This window comes from Acromyrmex echinatior, chromosome 8, assembly GCF_024713525.1.
Source record: "Acromyrmex echinatior isolate Ae372 chromosome 8, ASM2471352v2, whole genome shotgun sequence".
NCBI lineage: Eukaryota > Metazoa > Arthropoda > Insecta > Hymenoptera > Formicidae > Acromyrmex > Acromyrmex echinatior.
Genome location: NC_141859.1, coordinates 14,638,912 through 14,656,805, shown reverse-complemented (window position 1 = coordinate 14,656,805; position 17,894 = coordinate 14,638,912). Strand labels below are relative to the sequence as shown.

The 17,894-nt window shown below is 40.5% G+C and overlaps 4 protein-coding genes across 6 annotated transcripts; 3 read left to right on the top strand and 1 right to left on the bottom strand.

The window, feature by feature from the left end:
* Nucleotides 1-1,407: 1,407 nt before the first annotated feature.
* On the top strand, nt 1,408-2,235 carry LOC147908866 (uncharacterized). The gene has a single exon (XM_087409077.1). The coding sequence runs from the start codon at nt 1,408-1,410 to the stop codon at nt 2,233-2,235; it is 828 nt and encodes a 275-aa protein (XP_087265203.1).
* A 14-nt stretch (nt 2,236-2,249) lies between these two features.
* Nucleotides 2,250-3,883, top strand: LOC105152583 (uncharacterized). The gene is made up of 2 exons (XM_087409076.1): nt 2,250-2,795; nt 3,821-3,883. Exons 1-2 carry the CDS (start codon nt 2,250-2,252, stop codon nt 3,881-3,883), a joined length of 609 nt encoding a protein of 202 aa, XP_087265202.1.
* A 6,336-nt stretch (nt 3,884-10,219) lies between these two features.
* LOC105152571 (putative ATP-dependent RNA helicase DHX34) lies at nt 10,220-16,053 on the top strand. 3 transcript variants are annotated; one of them, XM_011066934.2, is made up of 15 exons: nt 10,226-11,090; nt 11,504-11,670; nt 11,753-11,959; nt 12,156-12,288; nt 12,464-12,612; nt 12,703-12,935; nt 13,033-13,219; nt 13,290-13,484; nt 13,561-13,770; nt 13,864-14,232; nt 14,471-14,646; nt 14,827-14,937; nt 15,042-15,163; nt 15,252-15,510; nt 15,671-16,053. In XM_011066934.2, exons 1-15 carry the CDS (start codon nt 10,352-10,354, stop codon nt 15,951-15,953), a joined length of 3,540 nt encoding a protein of 1,179 aa, XP_011065236.1. In that variant the 5' UTR covers nt 10,226-10,351; the 3' UTR covers nt 15,954-16,053. The 3 variants fall into 3 exon arrangements, with proteins under 3 accessions (XP_087264585.1, XP_011065236.1, XP_087264584.1); XM_087408458.1 differs by lacking the exon at nt 11,753-11,959; XM_087408459.1 differs by lacking the exons at nt 15,252-15,510; nt 15,671-16,053 and having other exon boundaries at nt 10,220-11,090; nt 15,017-15,140.
* PIG-V (phosphatidylinositol glycan anchor biosynthesis class V) lies at nt 16,038-17,845 on the bottom strand. Its single transcript, XM_087408460.1, has one exon. It carries the CDS (start codon nt 17,842-17,844, stop codon nt 16,366-16,368), a length of 1,479 nt encoding a protein of 492 aa, XP_087264586.1. The 5' UTR covers nt 17,845; the 3' UTR covers nt 16,038-16,365.
* Nucleotides 17,846-17,894: the final 49 nt, after the last annotated feature.

The following is a 17,894-nucleotide window of genomic DNA, read 5'->3' as shown; positions in this document are numbered from 1 at the left end:
GGGCGTATAATAGTGAGTGCACGTGGCATTACCGTTACACTAGAGTTTCGCGGGACTCGAGTACGCGTGTTGCCTTGTCCTTGTCGTCGGGATAACTCTAAGGCGTCCTCCAAGGCCACAGCCTCGTCACTCGTTGTCAGTTTTTTTTTTATCGCGGATCATATGTTGCGTCGAAGTTTCGTGTCGTAGTATTGTCGCGTATCGTGTCGTCTGGAGCATCTGTAGCGTAAGATTTGCATATTTATTCGGTCTTCTGTGTCATGACCATTAAAGTCAATTTATAATAGCAATTGATAAGTGTGCGTATTCTGTGTCAAGGCTGCGTAGTGTCGCGTTTGCACGTATTCGAGCCTTCTCTGCATCTCAGCTGAGCGATGCGAGGTTCCGCGAGCACGCACGAGGTCACGCCGTGTCTACGCTACAATCGTTGCCACACATTCCTTAGCATTTGCGAGGCGATGAAGTATGGTTCGTATAATTCGCGAGAGTATTCCCGTGTGGCGTGAGCTCGTGTCGCGAGAATTTAACGAAGTTGATACACCTAGCGTGAAACCGCGGGGACTATGTAAATCAGTTATTGCGCTCAAGTAGAGTTTATTGTCTCGATTGTATCGCCAGATGTGAATAAGAGTCGAAGACTCACTTAATATATTTGTTACTTTTGTTATTGTTAATTTGTGTGTACTTTATTCTCGCCCCTATTCGCTTCTCCAAACGATCTGCTATCCTCGTGCGACGCTACGAACGTTGGTTGCGGCGCTGCGAACGTTAGCTGCGGCGCTGCGAGCGCCAATGGCGGCGCTGCATGCGTCCGTCGCGGCGCTGATACGGTCGTTCTTTCCGTTACTTCTTCCATTCACTCTCTCTGGTGTCATGGCGTGCCGCGTGCAAACCTCGTGTAAGTCTCTGCGATAGTCAGTAAGTTAGAACGCGGAAGTTGAGGTTCCGAATTACTTTGTGTATTCCGCGAGACCGATACCGATCACTGTTCATGTCTGTGATAATTGTTAGCGTCGTCAGATAATTTCTTAGAGTCTAATTCCATAGTTATAGTATTGTAACTCCGCGACACGATGCCGGTATCCGAGTCTTACACGCGCAATCACGTCTCTACTTTCTAATCTACATTTGTATTTAGTATTTAGTTAGTTAGATATTAAGTGTGTATTAAATCGCCTCATGGCATAAAAATCAGAAGCAATGAATAGTGCTCATTCTCAACCTAACGATTTCCCGCCAATTGTCCTTCGCCGTGGTTGGCAACCACCGGCACCATATTACGTAGCACGTGCTCCAATAGCCACAAACTGGTGACCCCGACGTGATCGCGCGGCGTTTTTGTTTTTGTTTGCGCGCGTGTGACCTCTTGTGTTTAACCTTACGCGCGCGTCTAAATAAACCGCCGACATGCCTGGTGGCTCAAGCGATTCCCCTGCGTGCAATCCGGACGGCGGCGTACCATCGCGTATTATCGAAATACCTGCGTTTTCGCGAGTCGGAATTAGGTCCATACCGTTTTCGAAAAAGAAGCCAGTCCTCTGGTTCGTACAAATGGAAGCTCAATTCTTCACCGCAGGCATAACTGTAGACGACACGAGGTATAATTACGTGATACAATTCCTCGACGACGACTCTTTGTCCGAAGTCAGTGATATCATACTCAATCCGCCCGCGATGGATAGATACGCCGTGCTAAAAGACAGGTTAATGAGAAGCTTCGCGGACAGCGCCGATAAAAAACTGCGTAAACTATTAAACGAGGTCGACCTAAGTGACCATCGCCCGTCGCAATTGCTCCGCCGGATGCGGGATCTCGCGCAAAATGGCGCATCGGAAGAGGTACTGAAATCCTTGTGGCTGCAGCGCTTGTCACAACAGGTGCAGGCAATATTAGCGTCCAGCAAGCACGAGCTTGAGGAACTAGCGCAACTAGCGGTCCGAATAACGGATGTGCTTGCCCCTAGCGCCATGGCCGTCGCAACGGTTGCGCCGACGAAAATTAATACTCGAGATTCGCAAATATCCGCGCTTACTGAACAGGTGACTAAATTGGTAGCTCATTTATCGCGCGACAGGTCGCGGGCCTCGCGAAATTCTCGTCGCAGAAGCTGCTCTAAATCACAACCCACGAGCAAGCCGTGCTGGTATCATCAACGCTTTGGCGACAGAGCGGTCAAATGCACGCAATCATGCAGCTGGAAGCCGACGGCGTCAACGGAGCAGGAAAACCAGTAGCCGAACTATCCCCGATGGCAGGAGGTTCGGCGGTGGTGAATCGCCGTTTGATGGTACAAGACCGCGTCACCGGCATCCATTTCCTGGTGAACACGGGCGCTGATGTCTCGACCATACCTGCCTCAAAGCGCGATTTCGCGCACTTAAGTAAGCAGGTGCTCTATGCAGCGAACGGAACGATTATCCCTACATACGGGCAGAAGTTACTACGGCTCGACTTAGGATTCCGCAGAGTGTTCCAATGGCCCTTTGTTATCGCCGAAGTGGACACGTTTATAATTGACTCGGATTTTCTGGCGCGTTATAATTTGCTGCCTGACATCCGGCACAAGCGGCTGATTGATGGCGACACGTTCCTCAAGGTCAACGCACAGCTCATTTGCAGAACCGTACCAAAACTGACAGCCTTCGCCGACGATTGCCCTTTCAAGGAGATGCTAAAGGAGTTCCCAGAGATAACCCGAGCATCGGTTACGCATAAACAAGCCGCACATGGGGTAGAACATGTCAACAAGACAACAGGTCCCCCGGTGTCAAACAAAGCCAGACGACCAAAAAATGTGCGAGAGCGAACCAGAGCGAGAGCGCTGATCGTGAAATTTTTAAAGTGATGCGGCGTTTGTCTTACTGTCTTTCTCGCTAGTTTAAATCCGGCTCGAAGGACCAGAAAATGTGCGAGAGCGCACCGCGCGGACAGATTCGAGTGAGAAAACGGCACAAGGTTGATATGATGCACGACAGTGAAGAGAACTCCGTTTCATTTAATTTAACAAAAGAATTTCTTTAATGTATTCAGTTACAAAGTCAAAAGATATAATTAATTAAAGATCAGATTAACAGAATATTAAATGCGGTCACCTTTTCCAAATTGAGCTTGGAATCGCGGTGATGGAAAATCTCGGCGATTTTCCTCGAAGCTTCTCGAAAGATTCGGTTATAGCGATTTCACTAAACGGTTAGCACGGCGATTTTACGAAGCGCGACTATGACTCTAAGAACTCTAAGAACTTTTGGAAGGAAGTAAGAGGACGGCGAGATCGAAGCATTTATTGCTTTCGATCTGAGCTTTCCCTTTTGGGAAAAATCCAATAAAATTTTGCCACAATCGTGATTATTACGTGGCATTAGGTGTACAAAATTGATTGGCGCTTTGGATTCGTTTCTAGCGACGTTCAACGTAACAGTCATGCGCGGCAGAAAATCCGTGCGTGGGATTGGTGACAGCGCGTGACGTATTCGTCGGAGCGCGGCGCTCGCGTGCGCGAATTGAATTGTTCTAGAACCTTCGATTGTCCGTTGCCGGTAACGACAACTTGTTTGCGTGTAACGAATTGTTTTTAAACGGAACAAAGAACGACGAATTTGATGATTTTAACGAAGATTAAAATCATGTTTGAGATGAAATCACGAGCTCAATTTGTGCATGCGTTCAATGACAATTAATGTCGATCGACTGAAAGAATTCTTGCTTTTCTTTCGAATTACCGATCTCGAACATCCCGCCCGCCTCGTCATCTCCGTGACGATATGTGTATAAGGTTACGTATAGAGATTACAAAAACTGTAAACGCGAAAACATAACAAGCGATACAATACAATGAATTCGTGGAAGAACTTGAACCGTAAACGAGAGTTGTATGACAGATAACATTGACAAAAAATGATTCACGAAAATACACGCGATCAATTCAAGCTCTTCTTTACATTTGATGCATTTGCGTGCGAGATAAACGCGTTAGCCTCGTCTGGCAATAAAACTAATTTGATCAAAGGACGAATTAATTCGGATGAGACGGTTTTGACTGTGACCACTCGCACTACGCTGTCGTTCCCAGGATGTAGTTGCGTGATCCGTGCCAGTGGCCACTTATTTGGCGGCGAGAGCTCGGAGCGAATGATGCATAGCGATCCAAGGCGTGGTGGCAAAGCATCCTTGGTCCATTTCGGTCTGGTAGCCAGAGTATTTAAGTACTCGCGTGACGAGGAGGCTCGGAGCATCTCACGAAGTTGCCGGTCGGCGCCCGAAAAATTGGTGCCGCACTCGGAGTAGATGTCCGTGCACAGTCCTCGACGAGATGTAAATCGACGGAGAGCAGTCTGAAAGGCGTTGGTGGTGTCAGCTGAAACAGCCTCGAGAGGAACGGCCTTGGAGCTAAAACAGATAAAGACAGCGATGAACGCCCTGTGAGCGCTGTGCCCACGCCCTTTGCTCGTCCTGATGAAGATAGGCTCGACGTAGTCGCTGCCCACGTGAGGAAATGGTCGTGCGGGAGTCACTCTTCCTGGAGGAAGGTTTCCCATCTTTGGTTGCGGAGTGGCAGCCCTCCACCGTGTGCAGGTCACGCACTGATGCAGCCATCGCTTGACCACTGCTTGGACTTGTGGAATCCAGCGGGAGACGTGACCTCGAATTCCGTGGAGCGTGACCTTGGATTCGGACCACAAGATCACTGGCGTTGCAACTAGTTTTAGCACAGAGCGCGTGTGCACGAGTACACTTGACAGTACGGTGGCGGCGCAGAGTTCAAGTCGCGGGAGAGAAACAGGTTTGATCGGCGCGACCTTGCTTTTGGCTGTCAACAATAGAGTCTTCGTTTGGTGGTTTGCGGTGATGCGGAGATACTTCACAGCGGCGTAACCTCTTTCGGATGCGTCTGCGAAATCGTGCAATTCGAATTGAGAGCTCGTGTCGCCGGTGCCGAGCCAGCGGCCGACTCTGAGCTTCTCAAGCAGTGGAAGTTCTTCCCAGAGCCGCTTCCACTTTCCAGCGATGGTTGACGGCAATGGTGTGTCCCACTCTAGCTGCTGCAGCCAGGCCGACTGCATGAGAATTTTTGCTTGAATGGTCACTGGAGCCAGCCATCCGAGCGGGTCGAAGAATCGAGCGGTCTCCGACAGCAGACTTCTTCTGGTGAACGCGACAACGATGCGAGGAGGAACAGAGAAGGCGAATTCGTCCCTGGTTGGATACCAGCGCAATCCCAGCGTTGAGTGATTCTCTAGTTCCCACGACCTCGAGTCTCTGGTGAGACTGTACTCAGACGGAATGTCGCGAAGAAGCTCCTGGCAGTTGGCGGCCCACTTTCGGAGAGAGAACCCGCCCGCCGTGCAGAGGTTGCGGAGCTCTTCTTGGAGAGCGATAGCGTCGTCCTTTTCAGGCGCTCCGGTTGCGACATCGTCGACGCAGCAGTCGGGTCGTAACGGATTTGCGCCTCGAGGGAAACGTGGTCCATCGTCATCGACGAGTTGACCATCGGCGTGATCGGCGGTTGAGCGGTGCACAAGGTTGGCTGACTCATGATCTGAGGTGCACTGAGGCGAGTGGCGCTGTGCTGAGTTGGTTACTTGGTCGCAACCTCCCGATAAGATCCAGCCGAGCTGTGTCTTTTGAGCGATAGACGCTTGGGGGCCTCCCTTGCGGAGACCACCCTGGAGAATGATTGCGCATACCTCCGCTCCAAAAGGTAGCTCAATCGAGTCGTTCGCTGCGTAGTCCGGATCAGCCAATTGGAGCCCCTTTAGATGTGGCCCCTCCATTCTGATCCTGGCGTGAGAGCGTGGCAAGCGTAGGCGCTGGACCAGAGCCTCGGATTTTAATGAGGTTTCCGAACCTTGGTCGATGAGCCCGCGTGTGGTATGCTGATTGCCGTGACGATCAGCGACGGAAACTCGCGCCGTTGCGAACAAGGTAGCCTTGTGGTCGTCGTCGCGGCGCACCGCCGACAGTGAGCTGACCTCGTGAGGTTTCGATGAAACGTACGCGTCGTGTAACATTGAGTGGTGACGAGACTGGCACGTAGCACACGTCCTCGTCGACTGGCACTTCGCGAATTTATGAGAGCCGAGACAGTTGAAGCACAGCTTGTGAGTTTTGGCGACGGCCTTGCGGTCGGCCGCGGATTTTTTCTTGAATTCTTCACACATCATCACGTGGTGCTTACCCTTGCATAGGACGCATTGGAAAGACTCGGTGTGTTTCTTGACGTGATGCGACTTGGCGGATCGCGACGGGTTGTCGGAGACCTTGAGCGATTTTGGTTTGGCGGCTTTGAGAGTTAGCGTTCTCCTTGTGATAAAGTCCAGCAACGTGTCATGGTTTGGCAAGTCCGTGGAATTGCTCACAAACGATCGGAATTTTAAGCGCGGCAGCGCCGACTTGGTAGAACAATCGGTTCCCGGTTCACTTGGAGGAGCTGTACTCGAATTTTCAGCTTTGAGCTTTGCCAGGTACTCGCTCAGCAGGCCGCGCAGCTGCACGTACGTGTTTTCGGCGGAATCGACGAATTGAGACGTGATGTACTCACTCTCATCGAAGGCGTCCTTGTAATGAACTTGAAGAAGATCGTGTTGCTTCTCAAATTTCGCCCACATCTGGTCGAGAAGCGCCAAGCGGGATTCGACCGTGTGGTGGGTGATGTTGGCCGTCCCCAATTTCTTCAAATTGGTTATTGACCTGGCCATGCGATCATGGATGCGGCGCTGGGAGCTCAGCAAGACGTTTATTTCGTCACTCATGATTTCACTCGCGAATTCTTCTCTCTCTGATTTTCTTGATGATGCGCGCACTGGACGCGATGCACTCGACACTGCGGATGCCGGCGAAAATCCGGCTCGAAGGACCAAAAAAGAAATTTAAAGACGACGAGAAATTTAAAGCAGCCAAGCAAGAGTTCGAATATATAATGCAACAGGGTTTATGCAGGTCTTCCAAGAGCCCTTGGGCCAGCCCACTGTACCTGGTTAAGAAGAAGAATAGCGACTGGCGTCCGTACGGGGATTACCGCAAGCTCAACGAGATAACCGTTCCGGACTGTTACTCAATTCCATTTCTTCAAGATAGCACACATTTCCTTCATGATAAAACCGTATTTTCCACGATCGATCTAGTACGCGCATATCAGCAGATTCCAGTTCGCGAATCAGATATTCCGAAAACTGCTATCATCACACCATTCGGGCTTTTCGAATTTCCATACATGACTTTTGGACTTCGTAACGCAGCTCAAACTTTTCAACGATTCATGGATCGGGTAACCGATGGGACTCGATTTCTGTTTTACTTATATTGACGATATTCTAATCGCTTCGCAGGACGAAACCCAACACAAAGAGCACTTAAAGATTCTGTTCGGTAGACTGCAACAACATGGAATAGCGATCAACCCGAATAAATGCGTGTTCAGGCAGAAGAGCGTCAACTTCCTTGGACATGTGATCAGCGCCGAAGGCATCAAGCCCTTGCCCGAGAAGGTTCAAGCAATTATTGATTTCCAGGAAACCAGCTACTGAAAAAGAACTTCGATGATTTCTGGGAATGCTCAATTTTTACAACCGATTTTTAAAGGATATTGCAAGCATACAGGCACCATTGCTAAAGCTAATTTCTGGGCGTAAACGCAACAACAATGCGAAAATCGAGTGGACTTCCGAGCTCAAACAATCCTTTCAACGAGTCAAGGAACATCTCGCTCAAGCTACCTCGCTCGCATTTTCAGACAGCAATGCAACACTCTCGTTGCAAACAGACGCCTCAGACAAAGCAATCGGCGCGGTACTGCAACAGCACAGCAACGGATTTCTCCAACCACTCAATTTCTTTTCAAGGAAACTCACACCTACACAAACTAAGTATAGTGCATATGATAGAGAACTATTAGCTATCTATGCGGCTATCAAACATTTTCGATATATGTTAGAGGGACGAAATTTTCACGTTATCACGGATCATAAACCTCTCATTTATGCATTCAAGAAGAAGTCAGAACAAATGTCGCCAAGACAAACTCGTCATCTACTCTTCATTTCAGAATTCACAATTGATGTACGTCACGTTTCAGGCGCCGATAACATCGTAGCAGATGCATTATCTCGCACCGACACTATCGTGATGCCAACTAGTCTCGACATGCAGGAGATTGCAGAAGCTCAAGCCTCGGATGATGAATTGCAGCAACTGAAGCAATCCACATCAACGTCTCTGAAGCTCAAAAAGTTTACCTTATCGGAAACAGCATCCAGTATTTACTGTGACACTTCAGAACAAGAGATCAGACCTTACATTCCCGGACCACTACGAAGGCGAGTTTTTGACATAGTGCATCAAATGTCGCATCCAAGCGGCAGAGCAACTCACCGGCAAATTGCACAAAAATTTGTGTGGCCTTCCATGTCTAAAGACATTAAACGCAACGCCTCTAATTCTTTTTTGTTGAGCTTAGCGCTCTCTTTTCTCTTTTTCCCGCGAATATTCATAGTGAGACACGGAATGCAATCGAGCTTAATTAAATGGCGTATGGGTCAGCGCCGCTCAAAGAATTATCCCACCGCTGTCACCAGAAAATGTTACAATTTTAGGATTCGATCGGCTCCAAAATCCGAATAGACCTGGGATTATCGGTGGGTGCAAGGTTTCGCGTTAGCGGAAACGCAGAATTAAAATTTGTCCAATTTTTAAAAGTTTAAGTTCGCTAGATTTGCGCGCTCGACACAGAGACGATAGTCGATTCCGTGGAGGTCCAAAGTGCATCCCCCGTCCTGTCCAGATAACCGAGAAACTTTCCCAAAATTTCAGGGCAATCGCGACAACCCGCGAAATTACATACGGTGGCCAGCGACACGGAACATTCGTTACAGATCTCGAATCGTTCGGGAAACCCTAAATGAATATAATGTCGCAATACCCTGAGATAATTCTCCTTCTCATCGACAGATAAAGAAGTGTAGCACTCTGGACATTTAGTCTACACTATTTTCTACATGGCGAAAGAATAATGAAGATACGCAACATGCGCTACGTATCTACGTGATGTAAAAGTTGGTTTCTAACGGACGGGTGCCAGTAGGTGGGCGCGAACGCACCGGACACATGCTACGCGTAAGCAGGATTCACGGTTCGCGATGATCGAAATGTGATGAAGTGAAGATATCCTACCTTTACGATGAGGTCTTCGTCAATGTAGCACGCGGATTGATCGGTATGCGTGACCCTCAGACTTCCTACACTCCTTGACTTGGCGTCGGGTTAGGTTCGTCCTCGTCGATCCGCAGCTCTCATGTGCACAATAGTCTAAGTTCACTAATTAGGTCATCACTAGTATGAATTAAACGCAGGAAGATAATTAAGAAGGGGTTTTGTTGAGATAGTTCACCCAGATTCAGCAAAGATGTTTATTAATTATAATTTACAGAATTACTTAGATTTAGAATTACTTAGATTTAGAATTACTTAGATTTAGAGTTATTTAGATTTAGAATTACTTAGATTTAGAATTTGAATTAGATGAATTAGATTTGGTTTTAAGAGATTGAAACGATTTCGTGTGTTACGACTAATTTGAATTATATTTCATACGTAGCACGCAAAACTAAGGAGATGATTCGCCGACGAAAGAAGACTTGAAAAATTTCTGCCCGAGGGCACTCGGCCCAGACGCTAAGACGCTGCTTCAGTTACTGACTGTTCCTCTGATTCTAGTGCCCCAAGGGTCTTTAGAAGAAAAAAGAGGGATCCCCTTCCGTCGTTGTGTGCGTGTGTGCATGTGTGTGTGTGTGTGCGTGTGCGTGCGTGTGGTGTGTGTGTCCTGTTAGGGAGCATATGGTGGAGAGGTATGATCCTGGCGGTCTCATGTACCGCGCCGATCTATAAGTAATAAAATGTTCGTGGTTTGTCCAAGGGTGATTTGGTTTAAAAATACTGCGGACGTGACAATACCATTTACTGCGTATCGCCTATTTTCCTAGTTGCTTACAGTTGCCTAGTTAGTTACTGTACCGCTCCATGTAATCACACCCTGAGTGTCGGGGAGAAGCGTCTGGTGTGTCTCTAGGGACTTGATGCTCGCACGTATTATTCAGGCCTGTTAGCGAGTCTGTTCAAAAATAATTATTGGACAAGAAAAATGAAGTTGTTGCGGACATGACAGGATATCGAACTTACACACCAGAGCTCTGATTGGACAGTTCGTTATTCATTGTTGCCAATGCATTTTGCTTGTGCCTTTTGTGTTTTAAGTTCTTTACTCAAAAGAATACACTATATAACCCAACGAGGTTAGAGATTCGACGTGTAAATAAAAAGTGAGGTTATGACGCAATATATGAATTAAAATAGTAGAGAATGTTGTCGAGGAATAAAAAAAAGCGTTTACTCAATGACGAAAGTAAGCGTGAGAATGATAGGTATTACAGAAAAAATCATCACGACGATCGTAAGAATGAAAAACACATCTCAAGATCCGCCGTGCGAAGCGACCGGGAAATACACAAGATTTTCGATGACGCGAGAAATTCTCTGTCACGAAATTCGTCCTCGGAAAGTCGTCATGAAGATAACAACGAGGATTCGTATTTCAGTAAATATAAACACGAATTGAATAAGATTTTTACAGCAAATCCGAATCTCGTTCATGACATTGCGGATTTTTGGAAATTCGTCGAGAAATATGAGTCTGTTAAGAAGCAATTAAGCGATAGTAATGAATCTGAAATTAATTCTGCTCTAAATTCTGTTGGGCTGCCAGAAAAGTATCACAAGTCTCACTGTCTAAACTTCAAGCTTAATTTGTCTTATGGAGAATTGTTTGCCAGAGTTCTGGAAACAAAACCATTGATCGAATTACGACTGCTCAAGTTCAGGAATGTAATACTCTTATACTTGGACTTTAAACAAAAGGAGAAATTTGCCAAATTAAAAAAACTTCGAGACACCCAAGCTAACTTACCAGTCACACGATACAAAGAAAAAATTGTCGAAATGGTAAAGACAGAGAAGGTAATCGTCATAGCAGGAGACACTGGTTGTGGAAAATCTACTCAAATCCCTCGATACTTGTACGAAGCTGGTTTCCAAAAGATTGGTAACATTTTTTTTGTCTCATTATCAGTCTAAATATTTTATATCATTTTATTATTAATATACATATACACACACATATATATATATATATATATATATATATATATTGGGTCATCTAAAAAGTATCCGCGGTACTTTGTCACTAGATATATGACCATCAACACACATCTAGTGACAAAAAACCGCGGATACTTTTTAGATGACCCAATATATATATATATGTATGTATATATATATATATGTATATGTATGTATGTATATATATATATATATATACACATATATATATATATGTATGTATATGTATGTATATATATATATATATATACACATATATATATATATGTGTGTGTATTGCGAAATGTCTAATTTTTTTCAACTCATTTGTAATACATTTGTAATACACTTGTATAGCATGTACACAACCCCGAAGAATAGCATGCATCTCCTTAGCAAAACGAGTTGCTTTTGAAACATTGAGCGATAATCTTAGTACAGTTGGATATCAGATACGTTTTGAGAAACAAAGGAACCAAGAGACGAACATTACATTTATAACAGAGGGTTTATTATTGCGTCAGGTAAATATCTAAATATCTACAAATTAGTAAGTAGAGATAGTCTTGACAAATTTTATAGAATACAAATCATCGTTTCATTTAGGTGTCAAGTGAGTCGACTTCACTTGCATATGACGTGATAGTTTTGGACGAGGTGCATGAACGTCATCTGCACGGAGATTTTTTACTTGGCATAATGAAATGTATTATTTATCAAAAATCTGATTTAAAATTAGTTTTAATGTCTGCCACTATCAATATAGAACTTTTTAGTAATTATTTTGCAAAGGAAAATGTTAAAATAATAGAAGTAAGTAAGTAAGTAAGTAAATGCGCGCGCGCGCGCGCGCGTGTGTGTGTGTGTGTGTGTGTGTGTTTTTCAGAATATAATATTTTAATAATTTCAAAAGCTCATGTATAATCACATCAATGCAATTTTAAATACTTCAGTATAAATTAAATATGTCAAGTATTTTACCAAGATTTTTCATGTATTTTCTTCAAAGGTTCCTGGAAGATTATATTCCATTCAATTGTTATATCGTCCTGTAACTGTACAAGATCTCAGATACAAAAATTATCGATTTAATCCCAGCCCATATGTGCAAATTATGCAAATAATTGATCAAAAATATCCAGGTAAAAAAACTTATATTTTATGTTATAATAATATCTAATAATAATAACAGTAATGTAAAATGAAAAAGTTATGATAAGGAATAAAAATAAGATTATTTTCTATTCACTAAATTTTATTTAATATTATCTCATACAAATATAAATTAAAATAATCACAGCGATAAAAATATTTCAGTCGATGAGAAAGGTGATTTATTAATATTCTTGAGCGGAATAAGTGAAATTACTGCAGTCGTAGATGCTGCCAAGGAATATAGTATAAAAAAAAATAACTGGATAGTTTTGCCACTTCACAGTACTCTCTCTATCATTGAACAAGACAAGGTATACTTCTTCTGCGATATTTTGACTATTTTGACAAATCATATATATTACAAAAGAATATCAAAAGTTATTTTTTCTTTTCATTCCTAGGTATTTGACTATGCACCTGACGGTGTTAGGAAGTGTATTGTCGCAACTAATATTGCGGAAACTTCTATTACCATTGATGGAATCAGATTTGTCGCAGATAGTGGAAAAGTAAAGGAAATGAGTTATGATCCGTCGTGTAAAATGCAAAGACTAAAAGAATTTTGGATAAGCAAGGCTAGTGCGGAACAAAGAAAAGGAAGAGCAGGCAGGACTGGACCTGGAGTTTGTTATAGGTATAATATAGGTCCAAATAAATCTGTATGAATTTCCTATCATTTTACATGAAAAAATGTTCAGGAATAAATAATATTATTTCATCCACTTTCACAGAATTTATTCAGAGGAAGAGTACAAGATGTTAGAAAAATATTCAACGCCAGAATTACAACGTGTACCTTTAGATTCTTCACTATTGCAAATGATAGCGATGGGACTTCCTGATGCGCGAAAGTTTCCATTTATAGAACCACCACCAACAAATAGTATAGAGAATGCTATACTATCCTTAAAAGATCACGTTGGTATCCCAGTCGATTTTGTTTTTCTCGCAAAATATCAGATATAAAGTTTAACTTTTTTCTTATTAGGATGCACTTATGGATAACGAAAAGATCACATGTATCGGTAAAACCTTAGCACGACTACCCGTTGATATTACAATAGGGAAGATGTTAATAATGGGATCTATTTTTCATCAAGTGGAACCTGTATTGTCACTGGCCGCTGCTCTAAGTATACAAACACCATTCACAAATAGGGCTTACAGGGATACCGAATGTGAAGTAATTAATGCTTACGAATGAAAGGACTGCGCTTATTGCTAATTACATAATTAAACAATTTCGATATCTATTGCAGATATCTAGAAAGAAGTTGGAATCCGATCATGGTGATCCAATAACATTATTGAATGCATTTAAAGAATGGCTAGAAGTGAAACAAGAAAATTCTCAAGAATACAGAAGCAGTAGTAATAGTAGCAGAAAATGGTGCAAAAGAAGAGGTTTGGAAGAACAACGATTTTACGAAATGACAAAATTAAGGGCTCAATTTAAAGATTTACTTCAAGTTAGTTTTTATCTTTCATACATTTGTTACATAGATATCTAATATCATTACATATATCTAATACTTGTTGCTTATGTATGTAACATCATGCAGGATTGCAATTTACTCAAAAGTCTCTCAGAACCAAATTCTTCCATGACGAGCGCAGAACGTGCCATAAGACATGGAGAACTGAAACTTTTGAAATCTCTCAAAAGAACTTACAAACAAAGTGAACCTAAAAGACGTAAACAATTAAAAATAGAAACATTCGATATACGATTGGAGGATAATGATGAAGATAATGGAAAACTTGACATAAAAGATATAGAATTTCGAATGAGAAATGACTCGAGTCAGGTGCAGAATCTTTTAACGGCGTCGACTGCATGTACCTATAAAGATCTAACAATGTTAAAATTGATATTATGTAGTGGTTTATATCCACAATTTGCTTGTGCTGACGAGTTTAATTATTGCAAGGTAAAAATTATATATTGTATGTAAGATGATTCTCTTAAATACATATTAATACTTTGGCTTAAATATAGAGAAATTCAAAACTAGAGAAGAATATTATGAATATAGATGATTTTGTGCTTTCTGAATTAAATAATAAATTTTTAAAAAATGTTCTAAAATATTTTTAATTATGAATCATTCTGTATATATTTAAAATGATATACTTATATAATAAATATGTCTTCAAACTATTATCCAGTCTACAAGTGAGCAATTGTTTCATACTAAAGCGAAACAATACGTTGCTTTGCATCCAATGAGCTTTTTTGGAAATCATCCACAAGTTCTGCAAATTGAAGAAACAGATGTAATGTCAATACCAAGGTTTAAGAGCAAAACTCCCGTTAGTTGTAAACATCAGATATTGGCGTATCTGTAAGTTTTTATTTTGTGTGTGTGTGTGTGTGTGTGTGTGTGTGTGTGTGTGTGTGTGTGTGTGTGTGTGTGTGTGTGTGTGTGTGTGTGTGTGTGTGTGTGTGTGTGTGCACGTATGCGTGCGTGCATGCATATCAAATGTAAGTAAATTTTTAAACATTTCATTTAATATGCTAACAGGTCTCTCTTGGAAACTACAAAACCATATCTAGTAAATACTTTAAGAATGCCTGCTGCACAAACATTGCTATTATTTGCACATGAAATAGACACAAACAGTACATTCTCTATGTAAGTATGTTACCTTTGTAAATTTTTTAATTTCTTAATTTATAATTTTTTAATGAGATAATAACAGTTTAATGATAAGATGGAACTGTTTTTACATCTTGTAGAATAGTATGCGATCTGTGGCTTATGTTAGAATTTCCTACGCCTGATAGTGGCCAAATTTTGTTGATGAAAGCTATCAAATTAAGAAATAAGTGGGACTTTTTATTAAACCAGCAATTGCAAGGTAACAAATGCATTTGCAAATAAGTTGGGTGTGTACATTTTTCCAGAATGTTAAATATGTAGCAAAATTAATATAAGTCTTATATTAGGACCCAATGATGTTAATGATGAAAGAAAAGATTTTAGTAAAGTTGAGCAATGTCTTACGCAAGAACTGATTGAATATATGCATACTATGTTACCATACACCATAAAACGACTGTTACCTGCTGATCTAAAAATGATATATGTTGGTAATGGTTGTAATGATAAGAGTATAGAGCCTAATCCTTTCCAATCCGATTTTACAAGTATACCAAATATAATTAAAGGTGGAGTTTTTGTAACAAATAATGTTACATATAATTGGTAAGTATAAAAAAATCATATAATATAATTAATATAACAAAAATCATATAATTTGCTAAATTGCTATTATTGTATAAAATGTAAAATTATAATAATTATTAATCAATACAATACAAAGATCATTGTTTTCATTAATGAAATTTTAATTGTTACATTACAGTATAAAAGAAACCAATTGGAGTGAACAGCTAATTGCAGAAATGCAAGAAACCGAATGGCATTGTCAAAATTGTAATCTCCAAGCAATCCTGTCGAGTATTGAAAAACTTCAACATCAGAACTCTTGTAAAATTGCAGATATGATTACCGTTGATGCAAAAAGTGAAAATAGTACACGTAAAGCTAATAGTCAAGCATACGAATGTCCTGATTGTTTGCTAACATTATATCTTACACCTATCGAAATATTAAAGCATAAAAAATTGCATATTAAAGAAAGTTAAAATATCTATTGTATAAATGTTATAAATGGGATATATGGTTACCGATTGTACATAAATGGAATATATGGTTTATTAGAAGTAAAGTTTGTTTCACATAGAACGGATTCTTCTTTTATTTACAATTAGAGATATACATATAAGTATTTCATTAGCGCCTATATTGATAGAGTTCTATATATACATGTTATCTACAATGTAGTCAAATGTTTATATGTATGTATTTCAAAATTCGTAAAAATAGTTGTATTCTTTTAAATATTTATATAGAATAAATATTTTAGTACTCTTCGTAAATAGTACTCTTTGATTATAAAGATTTATTCTTTGTATATACATATATATTTGAAATGTTCTTGCAACAGAAACAAACGAAGAGACAAAAAGGAAGCACACATTCCATATAAAATATATATCAAGTCCATGGCAAGAAATTTGAAAACATAAAACAACCTACGATTATATATCCTATAAAGTAAAATAATATAAATTTATCTTGTAATGTATATTGTTTTTGATATAAGAAAAATACTTTCCATTTAGAGCACATATTTTCATCACTTTCATACTGTAAATTGATATGATTGGTACATTTGTGAGACATGGTTAATGCACAGTGCCAATACATCAAGGGAGTTGCAGAGGCTAATAAACGTGTACTAATTTGGATATGTACAAAGAATAAGCAAAATATAGTTAAAAATAATCCATGTACTACAAAAACAAACATACTTGATGGATATTTTTTTACTTTAATATTTTTGCTTTTTGGCTTGCTATCAAAAAAGCCTAACAAGTATAATTCATCTCTATATTCACTAGCAAATTCTTTTATACATTGCAAAGTAATGTATAATATCGGAAGAGCTAAAACAAAATTCGGTATTTGTTTGAATTGATAATATTTTAGGAATCCGACATTCCAATATGTCTTTTGCACATACGAATATGCTAAAGGCACACTAGCGTTACACCATATTGAATCTGTTTTACCTGCTAGAATCAGATTATTTTCTACAGCATATTGTAAAATGTGAACTGGCAACAACGATTTATCGAATGTAGAAGTACAGAATTTCATATAATTGTATAATTGTAAAAAGACAAATGGAAATAGCGATTTAATCATTATGCTTAATATAGTAAAATAGTTATTTAATTTCATTAATTTTAAAATATGCCATAAGATTGATAGTACGTTATGTTTTCCATGTGCTTCTATTCTTTCTGAATTACACAAATTCTTAAGCTTGAAATATATAGGGAAACCAATGTTGATGATACCATTTGATCTCACTAAAGTTGATAAAGCCAATGGAAAATAGGTGTTAGACATACACTTGATACTTCCGAGCATAACGTAAAATGTTAAATACGCAAATATAGATTCTGAATATAACGCCGAGAAAAATATGCTAGCCGGATTTATACAATAAAGTATGGCCGCTTTGTAAGCCGTTATAGTATTTTGAAATACACTCTCAGTGAGATCATAAAATATAATAGCAGACATTACGAAACACACGAAATTAATTAAAATCGCAGCGATGATCATCATACTTTGCATATTGAATAAAGGAAATACTTTTGTTAAAATAACAGCGATAATGTGAATCATAGTTGGATACAACGGATAGAAAGCGAGAGTATTCTCATATGTGTATCCATATCTTGCAATATGTAAAAAATATTCTCCATCCCAACGTGTAAGACCATCGAATAAAAAATTAATTATTTGGTCACAGAGAGACACTTTCTCCGCAGAATCCAAAGGTCTTTTAAATGCATCTGCTTGATGATCGGGGATTAATACATTGAAAATTATTTGTAATTTTAATATTACAATTCTAGTAGTTATCGCGAACCAAAGAACTTTCTTTCTCGGCGCGTACATTTTGCGCTACTTTTACGCTCAATTTCTATAACGTAGTAGTAGAATTACAT

Bases quoted from the DNA above. Each gene is read 5' to 3' on its own strand.
- LOC147908866 (XM_087409077.1), top strand. From the start codon at position 1,408: ATGCCTGGTGGCTCAAGCGATTCCCCTGCGTGCAATCCGGACGGCGGC.
- LOC105152583 (XM_087409076.1), top strand. From the start codon at position 2,250: ATGGCAGGAGGTTCGGCGGTGGTGAATCGCCGTTTGATGGTACAAGAC. The intron at 2,796-3,820 runs GTGCGAGAGCGA...AAACATAACAAG, and splicing joins AAGCCAGACGACCAAAAAAT to CGATACAATACAATGAATTC.
- LOC105152571 (XM_011066934.2), top strand. From the start codon at position 10,352: ATGTTGTCGAGGAATAAAAAAAAGCGTTTACTCAATGACGAAAGTAAG. The intron at 12,289-12,463 runs GTAAAAAAACTT...AAAATATTTCAG, and splicing joins AATTGATCAAAAATATCCAG to TCGATGAGAAAGGTGATTTA. The intron at 12,613-12,702 runs GTATACTTCTTC...TTTCATTCCTAG, and splicing joins CTATCATTGAACAAGACAAG to GTATTTGACTATGCACCTGA.
- PIG-V (XM_087408460.1), bottom strand. From the start codon at position 17,844: ATGTACGCGCCGAGAAAGAAAGTTCTTTGGTTCGCGATAACTACTAGA.